The sequence below is a fragment of the Platalea leucorodia genome, assembly GCF_965183815.1.
Source record: "Platalea leucorodia genome assembly, chromosome: 13".
Classification (NCBI taxonomy): domain Eukaryota; kingdom Metazoa; phylum Chordata; class Aves; order Pelecaniformes; family Threskiornithidae; genus Platalea; species Platalea leucorodia.
Window position 1 is genome coordinate 16241280 of NC_138835.1, and position 16041 is coordinate 16257320.

The 16041-nt window shown below is 64.7% G+C and overlaps 1 protein-coding gene across 1 annotated transcript; it reads right to left on the reverse strand.

The window, feature by feature from the left end:
- Window positions 1-360: 360 nt before the first annotated feature.
- Window positions 361-4880, reverse strand: SNPH (syntaphilin; the record flags this gene model as incomplete). The annotated part of the gene is made up of 4 exons (XM_082325639.1): window positions 361-1492; window positions 2151-2300; window positions 3868-4068; window positions 4837-4880. The coding sequence occupies 4 exons, from the start codon at window positions 4878-4880 to the stop codon at window positions 361-363; spliced, it is 1527 nt and encodes a 508-aa protein (XP_082181765.1).
- Window positions 4881-16041: the final 11161 nt, after the last annotated feature.

Genomic DNA, 16041 nt, shown 5'->3' on the forward strand with positions numbered 1-16041 from the left:
GTGCAACGAAGGGAGAGCCCGCCCGGTGGGGTGCAGCCCCCCACAGCCGGAGGCACCGCAGCGGCAGCCGGGCAGGGGCGTCCATCAGGCAGGGGGTCGCAGCGTGCCGCTTGGTGCCACGTCCCGCGTCGCCGCTTGGCACCTCTCTTCCAGCAACGGTCCTTTCCCTCCTCCAGGATAAAGGATCTGGGGGGACAGCATGTCCCCACACACCCACGGCCCCCCCCTCGCCCCTTCCCACCCCCCGGAGCTGCGTCACGAGCTGGAGCTGACGAAGGACCCCGGGAGAGCGGGGACACACCGGGGCTTTACAATCAGCGGTCGGGTCCGTGGGGGCGTCGGGGGGCAGCGGGGCGGGGGTCAGGGCTGGGCGCTGCCCCCGGGGCTGGCGACGGGGCGACAGCCCATCCTGCGGATGGAGTGGAGGGCCACGGTGCAGCAGCCCCGCAGCAGCGAGCTGATGTTGTAGATGGGTTGGCCCTGCCGGCGCTGTGAGCGGCACAGCCAGGCCACCGTGGGCACCGCCGGCACCACCACCGCCAGCAGATCCACGATGAAGTGGCGGCTCCAGTAGCTCTTGGAGGGGGCGGCCTCGCAGCCGGTCACCTCCATCGTCTCCTCCTCTGCCACGCAGGCGATGGCCACGGAGGGGCTGGCGCTGGGGGGCTGCCGCACCGCCGGGTTGCAGGGGGCACCCTCCTCGGCGCCGGCACCCGCTGTCGCGCCGTCGGGCTCGGCCACCAGCAGGTCCGTGGCCCCGCCAGGGTTGGAGAGCTCGGGGCCGGGCACCATGTCTTCCATTTCGGAGACCCAGGCTGAGGTGGGGCTGCCTAAGCTGCAAGCCTGGGACTTCATCACCTTCTCCAGGATGGTGTCCAGGTCGGGCTGGCAGGGCACGAAGTCCGTCTGGATGGCCCGCTCCTGCATGCAGCTGGCCTGCACCCCGGCCTCCACGCCGCCCCGCAGCCCCAGCAGCTTCTCGTAGGTGGAGCTGGGGGGCAGGCGGGCGCCGGGCTCGCCTCCCCCCTCCAGCGGGTCCGTATGGCCGGGAGCCTCCTCCGCCCCCACGAAGCCACTGTCGGCCCCCTCGTCCAGCGAGATGGTCTGTGAGCCCCCCACGTTGCGGTCCCCGGCCCCCTGGTCGCTCAGCTTGGTGTAGGTGGAGCTGCGGGTGAGGGAACGGGCCGGGGACCCCCCGGCCGACTCGCCGGCCCCATCCTCCTTCAGCGCCCCGTTCTGCGCCACCTCCATGCTGTGCAGCAGCGTCTCCAGCTTCTTGTTCTGGATGTTGATGTCCACGAAATACTTCTGGAGCCCCTTGTCCTTCTCCAGCAGGTTGTTCTTCACCGTGTCGATGACCTGCTTCAGCTGCTTGATCTCCTTGCGGGCCTCCTTCAGCGCCAGCTGGGCCTCCACGCGGTGGCACTCCTCCTCGATCCAGTCCTCCTGCATCCGCGACAGCTGCGTCTTCAGGTCCTCGATCTCAGCATCCCTGCAACAGACGGGGAAGCCACGGCCGCGGCGCTGAGGGGGCTGCGGAGCCAGCCCTGTCCTCGTGTGCCCGGCACTGAGTTGGAGCCAGATCACTCAGTAACACCCGCGGCTGGGACCCACGGATGGATCCAGGGGCTCGGGAACCCTCGGGACGATGCTCAGGGACCCTCGGGAGCGATGCTCGGCCCCTTCCTGGAGGGGATGCAGAGCCCAGGGCTGCAGGGGGACGGGCAGGTGCCCCGGCCGGGCACATAGCAGCTGGCACGCCGGCGAGGACGTGCCTAAGCCCAAGAGGAGCAGATGGGGATTAGCCACTCTCTGACGCTGAAATTCAGAAAAAGCGTGGCAGAGACTTAACTGGGGGCACAGGGGAGAGTGCAGCCACTGCAGGTGGGACGTACGGGCTCCGCGGCCCCCGAATCCATGGCTCCCCGGTTGGACAGGCAGCAATGCCAGATGCCTGTGTGCCTGCAACGCCATGAACCTGCTGCCTGGGCACGAGCCCGAGGACAAGACGCGGCGGTGGGAGCCGAGAACCCCCCAGAAAGACCAGTGCCCTATGGGAGCTGCCACCGCAGGCAGTGGTGGCTGGTGCCGGGACCCTTCCCAGCAGCTCCCGTGCCAGGGTGGTCTGCGCCCGCTGCCCCCGCGCTCACCTGTCCTGCAGCCGCTCCTGCGTGTCCTTCAGGCGAGCTTTCAGGTGCCTGATGCAGACCTCCTTCTGCTGCAGGGGCGTCAGGTACTGCTCCGGCGTCGGCGGCTTTATCCCATGGTTGTCGCTGCAGAGGTTGTACTTGGCCGAGCGCCTGTGGGGACACGGCCATCACCCACTCGCCGGTGCTGGCGTGGGCTCGGCAGAGGGACCCCAAGGGAGACGCCTCCTCTCTGGGGCGTGCAGCCCTGTAGCACACCCCGAAGGAGCCCTGTGGGCCGGAGGGGCAGAGTGGGTGTCCCAGGGTGCTCTGCCACTGGCAGGAGGGTGGGTGCAGCTCCCGAACCCGCTGGTGCTGCCCGCAGTTGCTGAGCTCGCTGCAGAGCTGTGGGCTACGTCGGGGCAATGGGTGCATGAGCAGAGCTGGGAGCAGGCGGGCGCCGAGGTCTCCGCGTGCCCAGAGCGAGCTTTCTGGGGAATGGCAGACGCGGACGGAGGCCCCAGGGTGGGCTCAGCCCCATCAGAGATGGAGGCGGAAGATGTGTGATGGCAGGGATCGGGCTGGAGCGGGGCTGGAGCTGGCAGCCATCCTGCCAGCGGGGAGCAAGCTGGGGCATCTGGCATCTGCTCCGGGCTGGGACAGCGGCACGTCCGGACCCTCCTCGTGCCGCCGCCGGGGCGGACGAGGTGACGTCTCTGGCCCAAAGCCCAGGGCAGCGTGGAGAGCAGGGGCTGACCGGGGACAGGGGACGGGGCTGTGTGTCTGGGCTGGGAGGCAGGCAGAGAGTGGCACGCAGCACCAGACGCTCCTGCATGGCAGCAGGGCAGCCCAAAACCCCTGTGCATCACAGCAGGGTGGCGGGTTCTCTCTGTGCACGGCAGCAGGGCAGCCCAAAACCCCCGTGCGCGGTGGCAGCAGCCCAGCAGCACCAACAGCCTCCAGCCAGAGCCATAAGCAGCGCGTTAGGAGCAGCCAGGCAGGACCGCGGCCTTGCAACGCCCCGTGGCAGCAGGACGGCCACTGCTCCCTGCTGCGGCGTGCGCGGGCTCTGCTCCCACGTTACCCTCAGGCCCCTCAAATCCTCCCAGATTTGATGCCACTTCTGGGAGCTGGGAGGTGACTGGGGACAGGCAGGAGGAGCCCAGCCTGGATGGCCCGAAATGCCGGCGCAGGCTGCTGTGCCCACGCGGCTGGGGCCGGTGCCTGTCCCGCAGCTCGGTGCCCGGTTGGGTTTATGCCCTGAGCACACCGGGAGCTCCCCACTGAGAAGCCAGGCTGCCACCTGCTCTTGCCAGACCTCTGCCGGGCAGCACGAGGGGATGGAAATGAAGCTCTTGTCCACCGTGCCCTTGGTCCCGGAGGACCCAGGGTGCTCCTCGGAGTGCGGGAGCAGCGGGAGGGACGCGTGCAGCGTGCAAGCCACAGCCACAGCAGGATGGGAGGGAAGGGGACGGGGTGCTGGGCTGGCAGGCGGGGGGACGGGGAGGGAGAAGACATGACAACGGTGGCAGAGAGGTTTGGAGGAAGATGGTGGGGGTCTTTGCGAGACACACCAGCGGCTCTGCCGGCTCCGGCTCCCCCAGCCGCCAAACGCACAGCCTCGCTCCGCCGGCCCCTGCGCTCCTGTCCCCGTTGGGCACCGGCACCGGCAGCACGGGTGCTGCTCCCCCCTGCCCGGGGGCACCCGGCAGCCGCCCTGGGGCCACGGGTGATGGGTTACCTTGGGGTGGGGCTGCTGTCGCTGCCCTTGCAGGAGCCAGAATTGCTGCTGCTGCTCAGCGAGGAGGTGCCGTAGGTGTCCCTCCCGGGGGGCGAGGGGCGCCTGGAGGCAGGGAGAAGAGGCTGTGTCTCAGGCCGAGTGGCTGAGGGCGCTGAAGACTTAAAGAAGGAGGCAAAGCCACTCCGTCCATAAACCCCGCGACTGCCAACCACCACACCGAGAACACACAAGACAAAAGGACAAAACAAACAGCAGGGATCAAAATGGCACGGACACTGTGACGGGTGCAAAGGCAGGGCTGGGGGGCTGCCCACCCGCTCCCCCCACCCCGGCGTGGCATCCCTGGATGCCGGCGTGGCATCCCTGCACCCTGAGGACCAGGAGCCCCGTGGGACCCCCCGGGAGCATGGCCCTGGCAGAGCTCGAGCCACCCCGCTGCCAGCTCAGCACCCAGGCGTGGGCAGATCTGCCCATGCTGCCGGTGGCAGCCGGTGCCTAAATAACGGCAGCCCATGTCATGGAGACATCTGGAGGGGGATAATTTTTTTTTTTCTCTTTTTCCCTCTTGCTCTTTATCACTGCAGCCCAAGGAGAGGCTTTTCAAGGGCTAACACACCTCCTAGCTTCAGCACCCCAACCCCAGCGGCCTGTGCCGCTGCCCGGGGCCAGGGCCCTCCGCCACCGCCTGCCTTTGCCTGGACGGACAGAGGGGTTGGTCCTGGCTGCGGCAGAGACGGACAGAGAGGGACGGGGGGTGCAGCGCTCGGGGGGCTGCATGCACGGACGGGGAAGCGCTGTGCGGCGGGCAGCGACATGCAACCCCCCGAAAAGCCGGGCTGGGGGGTTCGTGCTGCAAAGTGGCAGCTTGTGGTGTAGGTGGGGATGGTTCCCTCCCTGCTGCCAGCCGGGAGAAGTGCCGGGCAGGCACCGGTGCCTGGTCCCAGGGGCCAGAGGCCGAAGCATATTCACCTTCGTGATCCAGTGGACGAGCGTCTGCTCCCCGGCAGAGACATTGCCGCGGTGCCGCGGGTCCTGGGCACGGGAGAACTGCGGGTTAAACGCAAGAGAGAGGAGGTGAAGGCAGGGAAACGGCCCCGGTGAGATGGGAGCCACGCAAAGCGCCGGCACAGGGGTCAGCCCCTGCACCAGAGCTTCAGTTCAGTCCCCAGGGCCACCTGTACAGGGACAGATGTGGGCTGCATCCCCTGCACATCTGGGCTCCGCTCCCTGCCTGCCTCCCACGGCCCAGGAACGGCGGGATGCTGCGTGCCCAGGGTCCTGCCCCGGCAGGGCGTGCTGCGGGCACAGGGTGAGGGCTTCTCCAGCTGTAAGGCAAAGGTACCTGCCCACGCTTGTGCTGCTCCTCTTCCCTCCCAGCAGGCAGCTTCTTCCAACACGCTCTTGCTCCATCCCCTCGGTCTAAAGCCCCTTTCCCACCAGTCTCCAGGCATGGGACGAGCTTTCCCACGACCCCAGGTCCCCGTCGGGGAAGGGAGGCCTGCCGCAGGGATGCAGGGCGCCTGCAGTAGTGGCATTCCTCGGGGCCGAGGTGGGACGAGGGCTCTGACACCCAGCCCCGGACCTCGCCGAGTTTCTGCCCGGGCAGGCGGCTGTCCCCGCAGCAGGCTGCGCGCCTGCTTTTCCTTAATTAAGTCAGAATCACTTGTTCACCAGTGAAATCAGGTAAGGAAGCACAGATCCCTGCATGATGCGGCAGCAGCAGCTAATCCCTCAGGAAACACAGAGCCCATTTTCCTGCAAATAAATAGGCCAGATCCAGAGGCTCGCAGCAACCGGCGGGAGCTGCTCGAAGAGGCAGCACCTCAGGCACAGGCAGGGATGTGAACTGCTGCAGCGGAGGGAGCTACAGAAAGCACCCACTCAGCACGTCCATCCCGCCGAGCACCCCACGGCACCGCCGCGATGCCCCACTGCGCTCACGGGCTGCTGGGGACGGCTGGGACGGTGGCACTGTGTGGGCCTCTCCCATCCCCGAGCCCATTCGTGAGGCCAGTATTTGTCCCAGATTTTGGCAGCTCCAGCCCAGAGCAACGCGAGCGATGGGACTGGCCAGCTGATAATCGACGGGCGATGGGAAACGCTAAGTGCTGCTCGGCCGCGGGCCAGGGAGCGCAAGGAGCAGGACAGGAGGGGGAGGCAGGAGGGGAGGAGGGAGCACGCCCGGCTCACCCCGATGCAGCTTTTTGCATTTGCCACCCCAGGGCTGTTTTTTTCCAGGCTACCTCCTGCCTAACGCTCAGAGCCCACAACGGCCAGCCCAGGCCTCTCCGCTGCCCAGGATTCGCTCCCTGATCCCCAAACCAGGGCACCGCAGAGCCCAGAGAGCCGGAGCAGAGGAGCCGGCGACGTGCAGCCACGGTGAACCCCCAGCCCCGGCAGGCACGGTGCCCTATGCCGGGCCGGTGCCAGCATCCCTGGGACACAGCAACCGGGATCTGGGGGTCCTGCTGCTCCCCTCTGGGATGGATTTGCCAGGGGAGGACCTGGGCAGAGGGAGGCAGAGCTCTGCCTTGCCAGATAACTGCTCCTGAGTCGGCAGCGTGTGCGGCGGCTGTGGGCTTTGCTATGCAGCAGCGTGAATCAGCATCCAGCGCAAGAGCCGAGCGCGGCCCCGGCGCCGGTGGGAGCATCCTCCGGCAGCGCCATGCAGGGCTGCGGCACAGCCCTGGCTCCGGCTGCGGGGCCCGCAGAGCTGGGCAGCGGGGCCAGCCTGTCCCTCGCTTTTCATGCTGCAGGCTGCTCCCCGAGCAGCTCTCAGGCAGGGCTTTAGGGAGATGTGCGGCCATGGGGATTAATTCCTCACCCTCTCGCAGCCCCAAGCCCCGTGCCCCGGCCCGTGGCAGCCCAGCGGTACCCAGCATCGCCGCTGCCTCCTGCTCTTCCCTGTTGACAGCAGGTACCTGCACGCAAAGCCGCTCTGCTCGGGGCTCCCTCTGTCCCGGCAGCGCTGGGGGGTTAATGCAGCACCAGGCAAGTGCCAGCACCGTGGATGGCACGCATGCGTCCGGCACACGGGCCGGTACCGTGCCAGGGGCTCCTGCAAGCACCCCGCGCTGCACCCCAGGTGCCTGCCCCGGTATCTGCAGCTGGTAACGGCTCTGCGGGGAAGCCTGGATTCGGCCTTGCGCCTGGCGAGCTCAGTTCCTCCTCCTCTTCCTCCTCCCACTGCTGCAGACTCGCCTGGCGCCCACGCCGAGGCTCGATGCCTCTCGCGGCGCTGGCAGGTTTTAGGGGGTGAGAAACTGAGAGCAGCCCCGTGCTGCTGCCGCAGGGAGCCCGGCCGAGGTCTGCCAGCGGGCAGCGAAATCCCGGGGAGGGGGGAGCACCATCCTGCGCCCTGCCTGGGTCCCTGGCTCCTGAACGTGATGGGCTGCGCATCCCCTCCCGGCCGGGTACCGGCTCTGCCTCGCCAGGCTGCCCCAGGGCAGCTTGAACAAGCAGGCTTGAATTTAATCACCGGTAATAAATTGTCACTGCCTTTATTGCCAAAGAATCAAGGGGCCATTTCAGTCTCCCCAAAAGCCTCACCGTGCCGACGGGCTGCCAAGGACAGGCAGGTCGGGCAGACTTAGCACCAAAGCTGAAAACACACCTTCCCCCATGGTACATGGCTCCTTTGCATCTAAAGGCAGAGGGAATAACCTATTTGCACGCAGAATTACCGCTATCGCACGGACCAGGATGAGCAGCTATAGTGCAAAGGGAGCCTCGCCATGAAAGCAAGAGGAAATCCAAGCTTGTCTTATCACATTTGAAATGCAAGAAAGGGAGAAGCAGTGAAGACCTCTGCTTTTCTGGTGGTTTGCAGAGGGGATGCCCCTGCCCTCCCGTGGGACCGCGCCAGCCCGGCCCCCACCTCCCTGCAACGCCTGGCACTTCTGGCGGCTCCGGCTCGCTGCCGCGGCTGCTCATTGAGCAGGCATTAGGAAAAACACACGGAGAGGAAATGAAAAGCGTTCAAAGATGAAAAACCACCTCCCCGAGCACGCTGCACGCTCTCCAGCGAGGAAGACGACGGCAGCCACAAGGGCCAGGAAACACAGGGGAGTAACCAAGAGCAGGCCACTAAAACCTAAACACCATCTATAGATGGGCTTGGGGCAGGAGCTGGGCAAAGCTGCGAGGGCAAGCAGCAAAGAAGAAATCCCATAAAAACATGGGGGTGGAAAGCAACCCAAGCTGGGGCAGAGGGCGGGCAGGCTCAGCGCTCCGCAGCAGAAGCATCGGGGATGGGGCCAGCAGAGCTGCCCACGGCCGGCCCCGTGCGCGGAAGGCAGCTCCCGCTCATCACGGGAACCCCAAAAACGAACATCGGGAGCCTCGGCAGCGGGAGAGGAAACCCGCGGGCCTGGAGAACGACGTGCCACTGCCAGCGACTCCCGGTCTGCAAACCCCAAGTCACGCAAAGGGGGGATGAGATAAAGCCGGGCTCATGTGCCAGCCGAGAGACGGTGCGGGGAAGGGATCTCCTCCACCTTATTTTCATCTTTGTAGAATGAGGAATACGGGGAACGCCTTGCAGGACAGAAAAGAAACACGGGAGAATCCCTTCCTTGTGGGTTGATCCTTACGGAGCTGACGAAAAGAGCTTGTGGCCCAGGAGAGGGGACGTGTCCACGTCACAGGCTCCGGAGAGACCCTGAGCAGCAATAGCCCGGCATCAGAAACGCACTGAGCCCAGCGACACAAACTGCAAACGCTGATCCCCGCAGCCAAAGAGTTCATCCCCACACCGAGATGCGCAGTCCCAGCTCCAAGCGCAGCCTGGGCTTGCAATTATACAGAGATTTTAACAGCCACCACCAGCGCGAGCGCACGGGCACTGGGAGCGAGGTCAGGGCGATTCGGGGAGCGCTGGCTCGTCCCCGTGCCGGGGGGACCAGTGGGACCCTGCTCAGCGCAGCACCTCTGCGCCCGCGCTCGGTCCCCGGGAATGCTGGTACGGGCCAGGGTCTGACGGTCCAACTTACACCAGATCCAGAGACGATGCTGCAAACCACCTATATGCATTTCAGCATCTTGCAAACCACCCCAGCGCGCAGCTCGGGGGACAGCAGGATGAACGCTGCCCTTTGCAAGGTCTAACGCTCTCTCCTAGAGCCGCTGACAGCAGAACTCCCTGCGAATCTCCCGGCCCATAGTGGAACAGAGGCAGCTCTTTTAAAAACAGCAGCCCAAAATAGTGCTTATTCTGTGCAACAGAATTAGCCCGGGGAATTCACGCTAAATAAAAGCAACGGTCCCTGAAAAGGAAACAGCCGGCGTCGCAGCACGAGAAGCTGATACCCCACGCAGGGTGGGATGGAGCACAGCCGGGCACAGGAGCCGTTCGGCCCCAGGACTGGCGACCCCCCGCACCGGCACGTTGTGCCGTAACCGCTCTCCGAGCACTTTGCGTGCCTGCTGCGGTCAGCAGCGCTCAGCACCAGGCAGGGCTCAGCCCCGGGCAGGGCTCAGGCAGCCGCTGCTCCCCGCACCGGTAATGGCGTCCGGCACCGGCACCCCCGGGCACGGCACGTGCCCCGTCCCCGCCAGCACAGGTTGCTCAGCCTCTGCATGTCCCCTGGGGCCGAGAGCCCCCACGCTGCCACCACCTGGCATGGGCACCCATGGGGCTCCAGGTGCCCCCGAGCTGCATCCCCTGGTGGGTCCCCAGCTCCTGACGACTGCAGAGGGGATCAGGGGCACCGCCACCCCTCAGATCACACCACGACGGCGATGCAAAGCCAGGCGGGTGGCAGAGCAGCGACAGAGGGGTGACAGAGCACCAGCAGAGCACCCTGAGGCTCAGCCCGGTGCCCCAGGGGGGGACTTCCCCAAGAATTGCGGCTCAGCCATCATTTTGGGATTGCTGCCCCATAGAGACGCCTCTTTGGCTCGAACGCCGACACCTCCCCGCTCCACGCTGGATCCCCCGGCCACGCCAGCGACGGGCAGACGGGGCTGGACAGGTACCGCTCCTCCTAGCAGCTTCCTGCATGGGCCACGGGGCCACAGGACGCCTGGAGAGACCCTCGCCATCGGCTCGGTGAAGCCTCTGATGGTTCCTCAGCTTGTTCCTCCGGGGGTTTCCCAACTGCAGGCTCTCAAGTTCGCTCCTGCGAGCTCCTGAGGCACCTCACTTTGCTCGATTTCTGCAGGGTTCAGAAGGAACCAGCTGCTGCGCTGGCCCGAGCTGCCCCACCAGCTCGTCCCGTCCCCGCAGGCAACACGCAGAGAAGGTGCAAGAGCAGGCGGGCTCGTTTGGCAGCTCCAGCCCCAGCCCTCGGCACGCAGCCACCCTGGCCCAGCAGCCGCTGCATTTCCCCGGATTTCTCGCTCACTGCTTCTTTTGTCGGGGTTCCCATCACTCTGCCCGCTGCCGGATTCCCTTGTTTTCCTTAATGCATCCTGCCTTAGGATCGTCTTGCAATGGTGGCACCAAGCCCAAGCGTCTAAGAGCAGCTTTACCAATTCTGCAGAAACCTCGGGAGAAGAACCGTGCCCCCCTGCGGGTCCCTCCCCACCGGGCGGGGGGTGGCCAGGAGATTTTTCAGCCCTCCAGGACTAACAAGATTAAAAGGAGAAAGCAACAGGGGGAGGGAAATCACAGCTTCGTTTTTGTGGGGAACAAAAAGGGCTCCCGAGGAGACCTCCCTGCCTTTCCGACACAGCCTCTGCTTTTCCTTCACGCTAAAAATAAGCAAAGCGCTGAACGCGGCAAACAGCCGGCAACCTGATCTGGGACGGAGCGCCGCGTCCCCAAAACAGCGGCAAGGCCAGGATCAGTTTGTGTTTGAAAAGGGACCGGGATGCAGTTGGGTGGTGGTGGGAAGGAGCGGGATCCGGCAGCCGGGGCCGAGGCTGGCAGAAATCCGGCAAAGGAGGGGGTCAGCGCCGCGGGCACCACGGGCACCATCCCAGCCGCCGGCGGCAAACACCGGCTGCCTGGTGCACAGCGGGGACCACGTCTGCGCTCCTCCTTCTGCCACAGGGGATTTTTTGGGAGACAGGGGCTGCTTTGCTCCTGCTTGGGAGTTTCCAAGGGAGCTGGAACACTCTGCTCCCTGCTCCAGCAGAGACGGGCTCATCCCAAAGCAGCTTCACCGGGGTCCTGGACCGAGGGAGATGCTCCAGTTCACGCCAGAGCACAGCGCTCGGGGCAAGAGCAGGGACAAAAAGCACAGGATGTTTATGCAACACCACTAGAAAAATCAATTTTGCTAAGAGTTGTTGTATCCCGTAACGAAACACGGGAGCGTCTCCTTTTATTCTCTTGTTTGTTATAAAATGCTGAGGTGACACCCAGAGATCACAGGCAAACAGAGACCATTCGAAAAGATCGGGTTGTGCAGCTCATCACTTTTCCCGCTGACCTGGCTGCGGCGCCAAACGGGGAGGTGGCAATTCCTGACCCTCGTTAGCTAAAAATAAGGTGCCCGAGCAGAGGGAGGGGGCTGGTCTCTTGCTGGGGCCCCTGGAGGCAAAGGGAAAAGGGAAAAGAGCTCCATGACAAATGCTGTAGCCGCGGGAACTGCCAGGAGAGCAGGAGCAGGCTACCCGGGCTGCGGACCCTACGGCCTCAGCCGAGGCTGGGAAGGTTGGGGATGCACGTGAGATCACGCCGCACGGCCCATCCTGTGCGGGTGCTCCGCTGGGGAGCCGAGCTGAGGACCGGTAAGCAGAAGGAAGAGCCCAATCCTTCGGGATACGAAGGCAAAAACATGGAAGACAAATCCAGCTTCCAGCACAGCAGCTACTCCTCCACTCCGCACCCCGCGCGGCCTCGGCGCGGCGGAAGCAGCTCTCCCCTAACCACCATCCGCCTCGAACGAGGGCTGGGAAAGACGGGGGTCACGGAGGATTAGCCCTGGCTCTCCGCACCGCTGGAACGGCCTACTGGAACAGTGGCCCAAACCTCGCGTCTCAGCCCGCTGCCGAGGCACGAGCACAGGCATCGCCCCCTCCTGACCCCCCCGGCCAGGGACCTCTGCAGCCCTGGAAACCGGGATTTGCACCCTCGTGCACAAGGTCGCAGCACAACACTGCCTCGGGAGGGTGGGAATGCCGGGATTTTATGAGCACAACAAATGCACAGCAGCGGGTGTTTCTGCGACAACCGGGCAGCACTGACCTTGCTGGGAGGAGAGGAAAAGAGCACCCGGCTCATCAATCAGCTCCTGCGCTTTCCGTATCCCTTCGGAGATGGAGCATTAAGCCATTAGATAATAAAATCGCAATTGCACAGAAGCTCCAGCTCCTGCAACGCCCTGTGGTGCCAAGAGATGCTGTATGGATGCTGTATGAGCAGATGGGGGTCTGGTGCATGCAGGGGGTTCTGGTGCATGTGAGGGGGGTCTGGTGCATGCGAGGGGGGTCTGGTGCATGCGAGGGGGGTCTGGTGCATGTGAGGGGGGTCTGGTGCATGCAGGGGGTTCTGGTGCATGCGAGGGGGGTCTGGTGCATGCGAGGGGGGTCTGGTGCATGCGAGGGGGGTCTGGTGCATGTGAGGGGGGTCTGGTGCATGCAGGGGGTTCTGGTGCATGCGAGGGGGGTCTGGTGCATGCGAGGGGGGTCTGGTGCATGCGAGGGGGGTCTGGTGCATGCGAGGGGGGGATCTGGTGCATGCGAGGGGGAGTCTGGTGCACGCAGGGGGGGTCCAGCGAGTGCACTGCAGGTCTGGTGAGCGCCCTGCGTCCCCGACGCCTGCTGTGCGGGTCTGGTGCATGCAACATGGGTCCGGTGCTTGTGATGCAGGGCCGGTGCGCGCGACGTGGGTGCGGGCGGATGCGATATGGGTCCGGCGAGCGTGACACGGGGCTGGTGCCCGCCGTGGGGCTCTGGTGCATGCAATGCAGGTCCGGTGCATGTGTTGCGGGTCTGGCGGGCGTGACGTGTGTCCGGTGCATGCGGGGCGGGGGGGGTCCGGTGCATGCGATGCGGGTGTGCTGCGGGCCCGATGCGTGACACACCCCCCCCCCCCCCCGCGTCTCCCCCCGATGCGGAGCGGCCCCCCCCCCGAGTCCGCAGCCAGAAAGGGATGAGTCACGGCGGCCGCGGGGCCCCGCCGCCCCCCGCCCCGCACCGCGCCCCGCACCGCTCACCTGCGCGGGGCCCCGCCGATGTCCGGGGGCGGCAGCGCCGGCGGGGGCGGGGGGGGCTCAGCGACCTGGCGGGGAAGGGAGAGAGAAGCGGCGGTGAGCGGCGGCGGCGGCGGCGGCGCGGTGCGGGGCGCGGTGCGGGGCCGTGAACCCCCCCCCCCCCCCCCGCCCCAACCCCGCGCCCTCCCCCGTCTCCATCACCTGCGCCGGCCTCCATGGGTGCGGCGGGGCGGCCGGAGGGATGGAGGGAGGGATGGAGGGAGGGATGGGATGGAGGGAGGCAGGAGGGAGGGAGGGAGGGAGGCAGGAGGGAGGGATGAGCCTTGCAGCTGCGTAAGTTGCCTCCCTCCCCTGCGCTCTTAAAGCGACGGCAGCGCGGGTGCCCCCCCCCGCCGGGTTTCCCCCCGTTTCCATGGGAACTCCCCATCGCCGGCCCGCAGCGCCCCCAAAACAGAAAAGAAAAAGAAAAAAACGCCGGGTTTTGAGGTTCCCCCGCCCCCCCCCCGGCGGCGGAGGGCGGCGGCCGGCGCCTCGCCCCGCGTAACCCCGCAGGAGGAGGAGGAGGAGGAGGAGGAGGAGGAAGGGGGAGCCGGGGCAGCGCTGCGCTGCGCCCACCCGGCCCTTGGCATCGTGTGTGCCCCCCACCAGGCCTCGTAATTTCCCCCCACCCAGCCCAATGCCGAGCGCATCCGCGCACCTCGCCAATGACGCATTTCTATATCAAGTGAAATAAATAAATAAATGCAAATCTTTGCCTCGTGACCCGCGGGCCAGCCCGGCGGCGGCCCGGTCGCCAGTGCCGGGGGGCGAAGAGCAGCAAAGCCTCGGCAAAACCGAAGCGGGCTGGCGTTGGGAGCGGGTGCTCCCAGCGCCGTCCCCGCTCGCTCGCTGGGAAACCGTGCTGGGAAGCGCTGGCACGGCACATCTCGTCCCTCGAGCGCGGTTACTCATGGCGCTGCCCACACGTCGCCTTCTGTAGCGATCGAGCTTAACCTTTCCGAGTTATTTCACGAGCAAACGCCTCGGGCGAGGGTGCTGGGCGCTCCCTGGGACCCCCCGAGCGGCTCGCTGCGGCCCACGCGGCTCGCAGCGGGGCTTCGGCTCCGTCTCTGCTGCGGTGAGCGCGGCCGAGAGCGCCCGAGGTCGGCCGCGGACGCCCCTCCGGGGACGGGAGAACGGCGAGGCGCACGCAGACGTACACCTCTGTTACACCCGCACCGTCCCACGCGTACACGTGCGCGTACAGGCTCGCGGAGGGAAGCTGTTCACGTGTCGGGGGGCGCGGAGCAGAACCTGCTCCGGGTTCGGAGCCGGACCCGAGTCCAACAGCCGAGCGCGGCTGGGCCAGACCAACACCCGAGCCGCCGTCGCGGCGCGCGCAGCACCGCGCCGTAGGCTCCCTCGGTGACGCCCCACGGTTACCTCGGGGCCCTGGCAAACCCGTTCTGTAAATACACGCGAGGTTTTCCCCCGGGACTGTTTCCTGCAAGATTTGTACCTCGTTTATTCCGATACACAGGCTGTTTTCAATATATATATATATATCCCGCCGCTCATTTAGTCCTGCCTCCGGCTCGCCTCCAGCCTCCTTTTGTTTCCCGCTTTCCTGGTGAATCCAACGCACGGCCTCTCTCCTTGAAAGGAAAATTAATGAGTTATCGCCTCTGCCACCGCTGGAGCTGCGCTTACCGTGTGGCAGCGGCGGCCGCGGTGCAGGCAGCAGCTCCGGTGCAAGATGCGAAGTCATTTTGGGTGGTTTTTGGGGGAGAAAAATGGTTTCTCCTTCCCTCTCCCGCCCGCAGGGCTCAGTTTCCCGGGATGCGTGGTGCCGCAGAGCGGGGGGCTCACCGGGAGACGCACCGCGCCGGGGGGATTAGGTCTGCCGCGGGGAACGAGGGAGAGGTTTTCACTCTTCCTTCTGCCAAGACGTCAAGCGAGAGATTTGGAGAACCAAACCCCTTCCTCGCCCCGGGGCGGCGCTCAGGCTCCTGACCAAAACTGCCAGGCCTGGCCCCGAAGAGGAGAGGGAAAGGGGCCGCGCTCCGGTACAGCCTGGGCCTGGGCTGCGCTTGGAGAGCGTCGCTCCTGTCGGCGCCAGAAAGGGAAAATACTCTTTCTTTTGCGTAAAACAGAAAGGTTTTGACCAAGCAGGGCGACTTTTCCCTCTCTTATACCCAGAAAAGTAACTCCTCGGAGAACTATGGCAAAGGCTTCTTATTGCTTATTTTATCAAATATTTCTACGTGGAAAAAAAGAAAACCACGGGAAGCAACCCCCAGCCCCCCTTCCTGCCCAGCGCGGGGCCTTCGGCCATTTTAAAGCCTCTTTGCTCCTCTGAACGGACCCCTCGAAATCAATTCCCCGCCTTCCCTAAACCCCACACACGCAAATAAATCAACGCGTGACAGGAACAGCACGCGCTAGCGGGACCAGACGCGCAGGGTGTAACCGAGGTGAGCGAACACCTGGAAAACCAGGATGCCAACACCATCCGGCCTTTCAGATTTTGAGAAAATCCCCCAAAACGGACTCTGAGAAGGCGAGCCCGAAGGGCAGCCGAGGCGGCTGCCAGTTTTGATCCTTCGGAACAAACACCGAGCTAAGGAAACATCTTCTTGTGATTTTTATTGATGTCATATTAAGAGCCGTCAGCATACGCGCAGCGCTGGAACGCTCTGGAGCGCCGAACGCACGCCAGCGTCCCACGCGTCGCGGGTTTGATGCAACCGAAAAACACTACCTTTACAAAATGACAGGAAAAGCGTTAAAACTTAGCCTAAATGAGATTAAAAAAAAGCAAAGAACTAATGATATTTCAGTTTAACATCCATTTTTATAGGTCTACACGTAAGTAAAAGTGCTAGGCTTTAAGTAAACCTGCTCTGTGAAATCCAAAACGGCAGGGTTGCGAGGGAACAGGATTTCTTCCTGAAGCTTCCGTGGCTCTTCTAGGGGCGGCGTAACTTTTCTCTGCCAGAACACACAAAAAGGATGCTGGCGACAGTAGCTTCTTAGACCTTAAAATACCAAATAATGAACATTCTTTGAAAGGAATCATTTCAAATAGATGAAG